The sequence below is a fragment of the Erinaceus europaeus genome, unplaced genomic scaffold (genome assembly GCF_950295315.1).
Source record: "Erinaceus europaeus unplaced genomic scaffold, mEriEur2.1 scaffold_310, whole genome shotgun sequence".
In the NCBI taxonomy this organism is placed as follows: Eukaryota; Metazoa; Chordata; class Mammalia; order Eulipotyphla; family Erinaceidae; genus Erinaceus; species Erinaceus europaeus.
In genome coordinates this window covers 109,162-121,887 of record NW_026647519.1, presented here as the reverse complement: position 1 = coordinate 121,887, position 12,726 = coordinate 109,162, and the positions used below count along the sequence as shown (strand labels likewise).

Genomic DNA, 12,726 nt, shown 5'->3' with positions numbered 1-12,726 from the left:
CTGGTAAACTTCTTAAATTCTGTTTCTTTGTCCTTCTGCTCCATGGCCACCCATTCAGCTACCTTTGCAGCTGTTAAGCTGTGACTCTTTTACAGTCCCTTGAAAAGTTCCAGAAGATAGTCTGCCTGTTATGAAAATGAAAAATGTATTTCTTTTTCATTTTATTGGATAGGACAGAGAGAAATTGAGAGGGGAGGGGAAGATAGAGAGGGGGAAAGAAAAACAGACACCTGAAGACCTGCTTCACCACTTGTGAGGTGACTCTCTTGCAGGTGGGGAGCCAGGGACTCTGTTGGGCAGTACGCCAGCTCCCCCCTGCTTAACACTGTGGTCTATTTACATAATTACTGTTTTACCTGAGACCTGCCCTGCCTGCAGGGCACTGGTTTAATCCCACTGGTTCACACTCTTTCCGCTCCGCCCTCTCTCCTAGTCACACCCTGTTTTTACACCCTACCACTTCCTTCCTGGAGAGTATAAATGCAGATGAATAAAGCCAGCATGGCATTTCACTGCTTCCCAGCTCAGCCATGAGTCCCTGGTCGTCTCTCTCCTGCCCGTGAAGCTAGCCTGGCAGGACTCGAACCTGGATCCTTGAGGGAGACTTTGCTTAACCTGCTGGACCACCACCTGCCCCTGGAAATAGAAAATGTTACTCTAACAAATCTTTCTCCTCATTTTGTAACTTTTTTGCTATCAGCTCCATGCTGTTTAAAAAAAAAAAAAAAAGAATTCTATTTGTTATTAATAGTGGGTTACAAGATTGTAAGATTGCAATGTCTGGTTCCAACCCCCACCCCCACCACAGCTCTGTGTCCCCACTCTCCCACCTCTCAGAGAGAACCACCAGAGTTCTCACAAGGCTTGTAGTTTGCCTGCTTCGGTTTTGTTTAGATTTTTATTTATTTTTTTCTTTTTTACCAGAGCACATCTCAGCTCTGGTTTATGGTGTCCTGGAGGGTTGAACCTGAGGCTATTATGCTATCTACCTCCAAAAATTCTGGTAATTTTTATTTTTCATTTTTCATTTCTTATCTTTTTTGTGTGTGTGTGCCTCCAGGGTCATTGCTGGGGCTCCGTGCCTGCACTACAAAACCCCTGCTCCTGGAGGCTATTTTTTTCCCCGTTTTGTTGTCCTTGTTCTCATTATTATTGTTATTGTTGCCATTGATGTTGTTGTTGTTGGATAGGACAGAAAGATATCGAGAGAGGAGGAGAGACAAAGAGGGGGAGAGAAAGACAGACACCTGCAGACCTGCTTCACCGCCTGTGAAATGACTCCCCTGCAGGTGGGGAGCCGGGGGCTCGAACTGGGATCCTTAGGCTGGACTTTGTGCTTTGTGCCACGTGAGCTTAACCCGCTGCACTACCGCCAGACCTCCTTTTTAAAAAAATTTTATTAGTGATTTAATAATGATGACAGATTGTGGAATAAGAGGGGTATAATTCCACACAATTCCAACCCCCAGAGTTACATATCCCCTCACCTCCACTGGAAGCTTCCCTATTCTTTATCCCTCTGGGAGTTTGGACCAGAATTCTTTATGGGGAGCAGAAGGTGGGAGGTCTGGCTTCTGTAATTGTTTCTCCACTGGACATGGGTGTTGGCAGGTGGATCCACACCCCCAGCCTGTCTCTGTCTTTCCCTAGTGGGGCAGGGCTCTGGGGAGGGGAGGTTCCAGGACACATGGGTGAGGTCGTAAACCAGGATAAACTCTTCATATGCTACAAGTCAGGGGCTGCTAAAACAGCTCATTTGGGACAAGAAGGTGTCCTGCCCTTTTTAGATGTAAACTCTTATTTCTCCTCAGTGAAATTTGTCACCTAGCCCTTTGAAAGGTCAGGATTTTTCCATCATTTTTAACAGAGCCCTGCTCGGCTCTGGTTCATGATGGTGTGGGCATTCACCCAGGACCTTTGGTGCCTTAGGCATGGGAGTCACTTGCATAACCATCATGCTGCCCTACCCAATTGCACACACTACCTAAAAGATACGCTTTATCTGTTTTCTTTCCAGAAGCAAAGGCATGGCTTCCAAAGCCACTCAATGTGGTGATCCTGACATTCCCTTTGTCCACAGCCAAAGGCTCTGTGTCTCTCGTCCTCCTCTCTCTGGGTCCCATCCACTGCTTCTGGATAAAGAATAGGAAAGCTATCAGGGGGAGGGGATGGGATACAGAGTTCTGGTGGTGAGAAATGTGTGGAGTTGTACCCCTCTTATCCTATGGTTTTGTCAGTGTTTCCTTTTTATAAATAAAATTAAAAGGAAAGAAAGAAAGAAAGAAAGGAAGGAAGGAAGGAAGGAAGGAAGAAAGAAAGAAAGGATGAAAGAAAGAAAGAAAGAAAGAAAGAAAGAAAGAAAGAAAGAAAGAAAGAAAGAAAGAAAGAAAGAATTTCGGTCCATACTTCCAGAGGGTCTGAACCCCAATTCCACCCAGACCCAAAGCATTTTTCACCAGGAAAAATAGCATCACTGAAAGTGAAGCAAATCTAAGAAACAACAGAGGAAATCAGGCAGTGTTTCTCTTACCTGAGAGAGAAGCAGCAATAAGGAAGGACACTTGGAAGAAGTAATAGGTGCAGGCATAGCAGTTAAAAAAAAAAAAAAAGGTGATATTGTGTCCTTTGGGATCAAGTGGATGGAACTGGAGAAGATGATGTTCAGTGAAGCAAGTAAAGAGGTGAAGGACACTACAGGGTGGTTTCACTCATATGCAGAATACAGAGAACTGAGCATATGAATGTGGAAAAAATGTCAACCAATGTCTAAGACTGTGGGGGATGATAGTGGTTATCTGCAGGGGGTGGGGTGGGGACACAGACCTCTGGTCACAGGAGTGCTAGGGAAAAAAAGACTGTAAACCATCACTCGATAAAGCTCTAAAGTTTAAGAAGATAAAAAGTAAAAAAATAAATAAACAAAAGGAAGAGAGACACCAGCAGCACTGCTCCACAGCTCATGAAACTCCCCCCTGCAGGTGGGGCTCTCGGCTTTGAACCTGGGTCCTTGCGCATGGTAACATGTGCACTCTACCAAGTACACCATCACCCAACTCCACCTTCTGTTATTTCTTCTGTGTATATTTATATCTTCATTTCTTTTTTTAATTACTTCAATATTTATTTCATTTACTTATTCCCTTTTGTTGCCCTTGTTGTTTTATTGTAGTTATTGTTGTTGTCATTGATGTCATCGTTGTTGGATAGGACAGAGAGAAATGGAGAGAGGAGGGGAAGACAGAGAGGGGGAGAGAAAGACAGACACCTGCAGACCTGCTTCACCGCCTGTGAAGCGACCCCCCTGCAGGTGGGGAGCCGGGGGCTCGAACTGGGATCCTTACGCCGGTCCTTGCGCTTTGCGCCACCTGCGCTTAACCCGCTGTGCTACCTCTCTCTATCTTCATTTCTAGATCATATGCTTGTCCCGCCCTGCCTTGTGATGTCCTTGATTCATTTCCCATTGACTCTCTTTCACCCAAGATGAGCAATTAGCTTGCTCCTCACACCACCATCCCACCTCCGCCATCTCCTCACACCTTAGCTTTGGGTTAAATCCACACTCACTGCTTCTGACTTCCACCAAGTCCATCTCACTGCTACTGGGGAAAGTCATGTCCTGTGGCTGGTTGTTCCATACAAGTTTCTCCCATCCCATTGGAGTTAATGATTCCTTTTTATTTCTCTTATGTATATAACGAACAATAATTGTCCCTTCCTCATTCTGCTGCCGGTCCAAAGGTAGTGAGTGGGTCATTTCCTGGTGTCGCCTGCCTGCTGCCTGGCCCCTCTCTGGTGCGTTCCTGGTGTGCTGGGGAATCTGGTCTCTCCTCCAGGCTTGCAGCACATCAGGCACCTCTGGGACCCATGTCTTCCTTCAGGCTGGTTAATCATTCTTTATCGGTAGGACAGACCCTTTGGCAAGTCCGGAGGAAACGTGAAAGGTAAGGAGGTTAATTCCTTTTTTTTATTATTTCTTTATTGGGGGGTTAGTGGTTTACAGTCAACAGTAAAATACAGTAGCCAGTATATGTGTAACGTTTCCCAGTTTTCCACAGAACAATACAGCCCACGCTAGACCCTCCTCCACCACACGTCCCAGGACCTGAACCCTCCCCCCACCCCAGAGTCTTTCACCTTGGTGCGACACACCAACCCCAGTCCAAGTTCTGCTTTGTGTTTTCTTATTTTTTCAACTTCTTTTTTTTTATTATTATTAGTGCTTTAATGACCAACGATATTGTGGGATAAGAGGGGTACAGTTCATACAGTTCCCACCACCAGCGTGCCATATCCCATCCCCTGCAACGGAAGCTCCCCTATTCCTTATCCCTCTGGGAGTCTGGACCAAACATCTTTATGGGGTGCAGAAGGCGAGCGGTCAGAGAAGGCTGATTCCTTGCATGTGCCTTCACAGCTTGCCTACGGATTCCCTCTGCTTGTGCACATTTCAGTCTGCCCATCCTGCTTTTGATGGCCGGATCACATTTAGAAATTGAATTAAAAGTAACCTCTTTTCCATCTTTGGAGGCACGGCCTGGGAATAGTTAAAAGTGGTTGTCCTGGGGGGCCGGGAGATAGTGCAGCGGGTTAAGCACACGTGGCACGAAGCGCAAGGACCGGCGGAAGGATCCCAGTTCGAGCCCTGGCTCCCCACCTGCAGGGGAGTCACTTCACAGGCGGTGAAGCAGGTCTGCAGGTGTCTGTCTTTCTCTCCCCCTCTCTGTCTTCCCCTCCTCTCTCCATTTCTCTCTGTCCTATCCAATAATGACAATAACAACAACAACAATAGTAATAACTACAACAGAGACAAACAACAAGGGCAACAAAAGGGAAAAAATAGCCTCCAGGAGCAGTGGATTCGTAGTCCAGGCACCAAACCCCAGCAGTAACCCTGGAGGTGCAAAAAAAAAAAAAAAAGTGGTTGTCTTTGTAGAAAAACATGAGGGTTGGGGGGTGTGGAAAGAGCATTCTTTTTTATATTTTTTAACTACATGATCTTTTATACTGTTTGACTTTTTTATTTTATTTATAAAAAGGAAACACTGGGAAAACCATAGGATGAGAGGGGCACAACTCCACACAATTCCCACCACCAGAACTCCGTATCCCCTCCCCTCCCCCGACAGCTTTCCTATTCTCTATCCCTCTGGGAGCATGGACCCAGGGGCATTGTGGGGTGCAGAAGGTGGAAGGTCTGGCTTCTGTCATTGCTTCCCCGCTGAACATGGGCGTTGCCAGGTGGATCCATACTCCCAGCCTGTCTCTCTCGTTCCCTAGTGGGGCAGGGCTCTGGGAATGTGGGGCTCCAGGACACACTGGTGGGGTTGTCTGTCCAGGGAAGTCTGGTTGGCATCATGGTAGCATCCGGAACCTGGTGGCTGAAAAGAGAGTTGACATATAAAGCCTTTTTAAAAACCATCTGTAGACACTATTCTAAAAGACATCAGGAAAAAATTAAGTTAAACTTAATGTATTTAAATAGAGAAATTTAAATTAACCCTAAAATCAGCAAGTATAGTAATGTTGGACATTGAGCCCCATGACAAGGGACCGCAGTAGCTGGAGAAGGGCAAGACACTGGCTCACGTAATGGCGGTCTTCTTGGTCACTGCCAGGCCACCCCATCACTTGGGGCCCTAGTCAGAGAATCCTTGGATTCCCCATCTGGTCGTTTTACTTCGCATAATCTGCTCAAGTTTCCTCCATATGGTAGCAAGTGAAGAAGTTTATCTTTAATTTTTATTAACAGTAGCATTCCATAGAGTATACAGACCAGCTTCCTGTATGCTGTCGAGCGCCAGTGGACAAGTCTCAATATATTGTTTCCAGATCTGAACTGTGGTCCAAGTACTCCTACAATAAGCACTTGTTGTTGTTGTTTGTTTTCAGTTGGTGATTTTCTATTTTCTCGGTAAACAGGCAGGTGGATCACACAGGGTTTCCATTTGTATTGGCTTGAGGACTCTCAAAGTGGTCTCACAGCAGTCTCGCTAGGAGTGTACGTCCCCAGTGTGTGAAGGACCCTTCATGGCACATCCTCCCCAACACCTGGCATTTCTCATTTTGTGGTAGTAATCTTTCTGACAGGCATGAAGTAATAGGTCAATGGGATTTTTTCTACTTTTCTTTATTGGGGGATTAATGGTTAATTGTTGACAGTAAAATACAGTAGTTGATACATGTGTAATATTTCTCAGTTTTCCACAGGACACTCTAACCCCCCACCTAGGTCTCCTCCACCATCATGTTCCAGGACCTGAACTATCTCCCACTTCCCTCTTGATTTCTGTCTGTCTCCATAAATAAATAAACAAAATATTTTTTAAAAATAAAGCATTCTCTAGGACTTGAACCAGCCAAGTGGGGCCCAGGTTAAACATGAAGTTGTGATACAGAATAGCTCTCTCAAATACCTACTCCTAAGTTTTTATCAGACAATGAGACCTAAAGTCTTGTCTCCTTAGGACTATGAGGCTTAACTTGTCCTGCTGTGTGTTCATCTTACCCCCACCCCGGCTTCATAAGAGCTGAGGCTGAACAGAGGGTCCATCACCTCCTGGACTCAGATTGTTCCACCAGCCAGGTAGCTGACATGGACTTTCAATTTCTATTTCAATTTCCAGCCAAACACAGAGAACAGTTGTCGATCGCACCTGCTTACAATACTGGTGATAGTTGATCTTATTGATCATAGTCTGCACCCATTAATTAATTGACAGTCCAGATGGCATTTGCAGACACTGTAATTTCTCTGTCTCTTTTTCTTTTAATTGCCACCAGGGTTATTACTGGGGCTCAATGCTGGCACTACTAATCTACTGCTCCTGGCAGCCATTTCTTTATATTTTTCTTCTTTATCAGACAGAGAGAAATTGAGAGGTGAGAGGGAGATAGAGATAGAAAGAAAGGTAGACACCTGCAGACTTGCTTCACCACTCATGAAGCGGACCACCCACTGGTAGAGAATGGGAGCTCAAACCTAGGTCCTCGCGCTTAACTGGGCGTGCCCATGTTGGGCCCCCCAACACTAAATATCCTTCTTAGTTCAGAACTCCAACAGCAATGTTGTCACTCCTATAACATGGACATCTTTCTAGCGCACATTAAAATCACATGGAGTTAGAAATTCCTCAACTTCAAATCTGTTTTCTTGTCTTTATTTATTTCTTTACTGGGGGATTAATGGTTTACAGTTGACAGTAAAATACAGTAGTTTGTGCATGTGTAATATTTCTCATTTCACACAATTCAACCCCCACTAGGTCCTCCTCTCTGATGTGTGTGTGTGTGTGTACCCTCATTTTTTATTTTTTCAATTATCTTTACTTATTCATTGGATAGACATAGCCAAAATTCAAGAGGAAAGGTGGTGAGAGAGAGGAAGAGAGACACCTGCAACACTGCTTAGCCACTCACAAAGCTTTCCCACTGAAGGTGGGACTCAGGGACTCAAACCCTGGTCCTTGCACATTGTAACATGTGCACTTAACCAGATGTGCCTACACCTGGCCCCTCAAATCTATTTTCTCAAGTAATACTGAATAAACTTAAAAATAAAATCTGTATGTTGACTTATCTCAAAGACTCCTTGAATCTGCAGTTATATCCTTTCTTCTTTCTACTGAAAATGTGTTTCCTGTAATATACGGGGGCCCTCAGCTCCACCTCTGTGCCACCACACAGGGTACCCAGTGTGCAGGTTCTCCAGTTGGGATTTGTAAATAGAGAGAGCAGGACCGGGCAGAGGCAAATCCAATAGCCCAAACGTGTTACCATGCACAAGGACCCAGGTTCTAGCCCCTGGTCCCCACCTGCAGGGGGAAGGCTTTGTGAGTGGTGAAGCAGGGCTGCAGGTGTCTCTCTGTCTCTTCCTCTCTATCTCCCCTAAGCCTCTCAATTTCTTTTTTTTTTATTGTTGTAGTTATTATTGTTGTTGTCGTTGTTGGATAGGACAGAGAGAAATGGAGAGAGGAGGGGAAGACAGAGAGGAGGAGAGAAAGACAGACACCTGCAGACCTGCTTCACCGCCTGGGAAGCGACTCCCCTGCAGGTGGGGAGCCGGGGTTCGAACCGGGATCCTTATGCCGGTCCTTGTGCTTTGCGCCACCTGTGCTTAACCTGCTGCGCTACAGCCCGACTCCCAGCCTCTCAATTTCTGTCTCTATTCAATAAATAAATAAATACATAAAATACGTTTTAAAAGAAATCAGTGGGGTTGGGCGGTGGTGCATCTGATTAAGTACACGTAGTACAAAGCTCTAGGACCCATGCAAGGATCCAAGTTCCAACCCCCAGCTCCCCACCTGCGGGGTGGGGGGGTCACTTCATAAGCAGTGAAGCAGGTCTGCAAGTGTCTGTCTCTCTCCCTCTTTTTCTCCCCCTCCTCTCTCAATTTCTCTCTGTCCTGTCCAATAAAATGGAAAAAATGGCTGCTAGGAGCAGTGGGTTCATGGTGCTGGCACTGAGCCCAGTGATGACCCTGTAGGGGAAGAAAGGAAGAAATGAAGGAAGGAAGGAAGGAAGGAAGGAAGGAAGGAAGGAAGGAAGGAAGGGAGGGAGGGAGGGAGGAGGAAGAAGAGGAAGGTGGGGCTGTAAATGCTAGTGAGACAACTGCCTCAAAGCTACTTTACATGAAGAACCTGAGGCTTGCATCAGGGCTTGCTACAGGTTGACTCACTTCAGAGTCAGGACCAGGGCCCAACCTCTGTGGCCTTGGCGGATGAATGTCATGAGATGCCAGTGACTTCTGTGCCTGCCTGCTGAACCGCGGACCGCATGAGCAGTGGGAGTAAGTGGTTTCTGAGGCAGCAACCATCAATGCTGGCCTCTTCCCCACCTCACCTTCCCTCACATACCCTCAGACTTCCAAGGTCTGACTACACCGCTTGGTTCTTTGCAGATGTCTAATGTGAAGTTGAGACTGGTGTTTATCTCCCTGGTGGTCCTGGGAGTCTGGCCTTTGTATTTCAAGATTGTCAAACTGACCTCAGTGAAAGAAGAGGTTCAACATGGCTTCAACAAAGGAAATAGGAGAGACTTCCTCCAGCTCCCCGAGCTCAACTGCGAGCAGAATCCCCCTTTCCTAGTCCTACTGGTGGCCTCGTCCCAGGACCAGGTGTTGGCTCGCTCTGTCATCAGGGGCACCTGGGGCAGAGAAAGGCTGTTGAGAGGGAAACGCATCAAAATGCTCTTCCTCCTGGGGGCCGGCCCCAACAAGAACCTCCTGAGGAAAATGTCCCAGGAGAGCCAGCAGCACCGAGACATCATCCAGAAGGACTTTGTGGACACATATAATAACCTGACCCTGAAGACGCTGATGGGCATGGAGTGGGTCCACCGCTTCTGTCCCCAGGCGGCTTTCGTGATGAAGACAGACACGGACACCTTTGTGAATGTCTATTACCTGACCGACCTGCTTCTGCAGAAGAACAGGACCTCCCGGTTCTTCACGGGCTCCATATTTATCAACACTTCTCCCATCAGGAACAAGGACAGCAAGTGGTTTGTGAGCACAGAGGAGTATCCGAGGGACAAGTACCCTCCCTTCTGCTCAGGCTCTGGCTACGTCTTCTCCAGCGACATCGCAGGGCTGGTCTACAACGTGTCCCAAAGTGTCCCCTTGTTTAAGCTGGAGGATATTTTTGTGGGTCTCTGCCTTGAAAAACTGAACATCAGACCAGAGCCTCTGCACACAGAAGAGACTTTTTTCCCATATACTTTACTTTTTTCTGTGTCCCGCTTCAAGAAGATTGTGACCTGCCATCCTATTAAGCCCTCGGTTATGCTGTCCTATTGGCATGCTCTGAAATGATTTGCGGTGTGACTGTTCACCTGCTGAGGACAGCCCAGCAGCACAGGGAACCCCATACTCTCACATAGCGACATTTTCTAAAGACCTTGCATGCACTCTGGTGTCACTGAGATTCCTCAGGGCAGAGGGGGTCAGGAAGAAGAAGAACGATTGTTGGTTATTACCAACAATAATTGCTTAAGGCTGTGGTCTATTTACATAATCACTGTTTTGTCTGAGACCCGCCCTGCCTGCAGGGCATTGGTTTAATCCCCACTGGTTAGATGGAATTCAAGCTTTTTCCTTCTCTCCTCCCACTCTCCTACCCAGTTCCATTTTCCGGCTTGCCACTTCTGCCTTGGAAGATATAAATGCAGATGAATAAAGCCAGCATTGCATTGAGTTCCCACTCCGCGTCCCAGAGTCTCTCTCTCCTGCGATGCTAGCCCGGCACGAGTTCCTGATCCCTCTCCCGCGCAGCAGCCTAGGTTGGCTCCGGTCGAGTTCTCTCCAACCCAGAGAGCACACTCCCAGGAAGAAGCACCCTCAGGATAGCCCGGCAAATGATGTACTGCAGAAAACAAGGAGGAACTGACTATGCCTAGAAGCAATCAGGGTTTATTCCCTCATCAGGGCAAGATTATCTGTTATACTGTAGGGATGCAGATCTGAGCTGAGAATTACATCCCGTGGTCTGAAACTTTACTCTACATCTTTGGAAAACACTCTGGTCTACTTCCAAGTCGGACAGAAAAGAAGATGTATGTTGGGTGCTAGGGGTTCGCATGTGGACATACTTGAGGGATTCATTATCTAGTCCACGTGAGGTGGCTGCACGAGCAGGCCTATCTGTTGAGATACACTGGGGTTTATGTTTTAATTGGGAGCATTTTGTATGTCAGTTATCTCCCCATAAATATAACTTTGGGAAAAAAAAGTGCGGCCACAGTGTCACCAATAATGCTATCAGAGTTGGATGAGTTGAATACCACAGAGGGGGACATATGTCAGGGAACTTCCTTCTTTTCCCTCTCCTCCCTCTTCATCCTCTTCCCCCCGCCTCCCTCTTTCTTTTCCTCTGTCTTGTCCTCCTCCCACCTTCTCTTCCTCCCCTCCCCCCACTCCACCTTCCATAACACTCTCATGAAACCTACAGGCGCAGCACTTCAACCATTATCAGAGTTTACTTCGCTAGAGTAAGAGTATTCTTATTTGAAGTGGACTTTGCAAAGCAAGAGTTTTATTGGAAGCCAGTGGACACCTTTGGAAAGATTCTCTCCCATGGATTCAGATGCAAAATGCAGTAAACCAAGATGTTTGTCTGGTATTGTGACATTTTCTTTTTTTTTATGGAGGGGTTAATGGCTTATAGTAGATATGATTGTTGGACATATGTAAAATTTCTCAGTTTTCTGAAAAACCTTCTCATCCTCAGCCTAGGTCCTTCTCCACCATTGTGCTCCAGGACATAAAAGCTCCCCTTGCCCTAGAATCCTTTATTCTGGACCAAACCCAGTCCGAGTTCTGCTTTGTGTCTCCCCTTCTGTTCTGATTTCTCTACCTCTGTCCATGAGTGAGATCATGTCATCCTCATCCTTCTCTTTCCTGCTGATCTCACCTCACATGATTTCCATCCACGATGACGTGACAAAGGTGACTTCATTACTCTTAACAGCTGAGTAGTATTCCATAGATAGATAGATAGATAGATAGATAGATAGATAGATAGATAGATAGACAGATAGATATAGATAGATAGGGGCTGAAAGGGAGAGAGACCACAGGTCCAAAGCCTCCTTCAATATGATGGGTGTCACCCTCGAGCCTGCTTCACACACACGGCAAAGAAGTGCCTATCCAAGTAAGCTGTTTCCCCAGCCCTCACAATTATTTCACTGAAATAAGGAGAAGTTGTGTGGTGTTGTTACCTTTTTCCTCTGGAAGCTCCTCCTATTCCACTGTAGTTAATCATTATTTTTTATTTGCTTGGTTGATGTATGTAGCCAACAATACTTGCTCCTTCCTTATTCTGCTGCCAGTCCAAAGGTAGTGGTTTATTATTTTGATGTTGACTTTCCCTGGAGCATACTCTGGTGTATTCCTCGTGTGCTGACAGGGTCTGGTCCAGTCTCCCTCCCAGGCTTGTGGCACAGCTGGCGTCTCTGATTCAACTCTTCCTTTGACTTGGTTTACCATCGTGTTTTGGTGGACCAAACCCTTCTAGGTTCTGGAGAAAGACTGCATGAAAAGTAAGTAGACGTCTAGGGCCATGCCACCCTGAGCACACCCAGTGTCATCTGAAAGGTAAATATTCTGTACCTTGGGGGCTTCCTTGTGTATTACCTCTGCGTGTGAACATTCCACATTTCCGCTGATGGTCGTGTTGAATTTGCCTGCAGTTGAAAGCAATCTCTTTTCCAGTCATCTCTAAAGGAGCAATCAAGAGCTTGTCCAGCCCAAACAATATGGCTATGAGGGTGGAAAAGTCTTCCTTTGTTTCTACAGTACTTGGAGTACTACTTGATTTTTCTTAATCATCTGAAGCAGACACAAATATGGAAACTGAAGCAACTCCCAGATGCACCCTGTATCGCGTGGTATTTAGCACAGAGCTCCTTGACCAGGCGGCTAGTGAGATACAATAGTTCTGTCAGCTAGGGGATAAGTTTATTATTTTTTTTAACTTTTTGAAGATTTTTATGAGTGATTTAATAATTATTTACAAGATTCTAAGGCTACAGGGATACAGCTCCCACCACACTCACCACCGATGTCTGTGCCCACCCACCCCCAGTCCAACAACAGCACCACGGTTCTCACAAGGTCTTAGAGAAAGTTTGCCACTGGCTTGTTTGTTTGCTAATTCAGGACTTTCATTTCTCTGTATTGCAAATATGAACAAAACTACCTACTGGGTATCTTTTACATCCTTGCTT

The 12,726-nt window shown here is 46.2% G+C and overlaps 1 protein-coding gene across 1 annotated transcript; it reads left to right on the top strand.

Moving 5' to 3' along the window:
* Positions 1–3,761: 3,761 nt before the first annotated feature.
* On the top strand, positions 3,762–10,798 carry LOC103124873 (beta-1,3-galactosyltransferase 5-like). Its single transcript, XM_007535632.3, has 2 exons — positions 3,762–3,941; positions 8,900–10,798. The coding sequence occupies exon 2, from the start codon at positions 8,900–8,902 to the stop codon at positions 9,809–9,811; it is 912 nt and encodes a 303-aa protein (XP_007535694.1). The 5' UTR covers positions 3,762–3,941; the 3' UTR covers positions 9,812–10,798.
* The last annotated feature ends 1,928 nt before the right edge of the window (positions 10,799–12,726 follow it).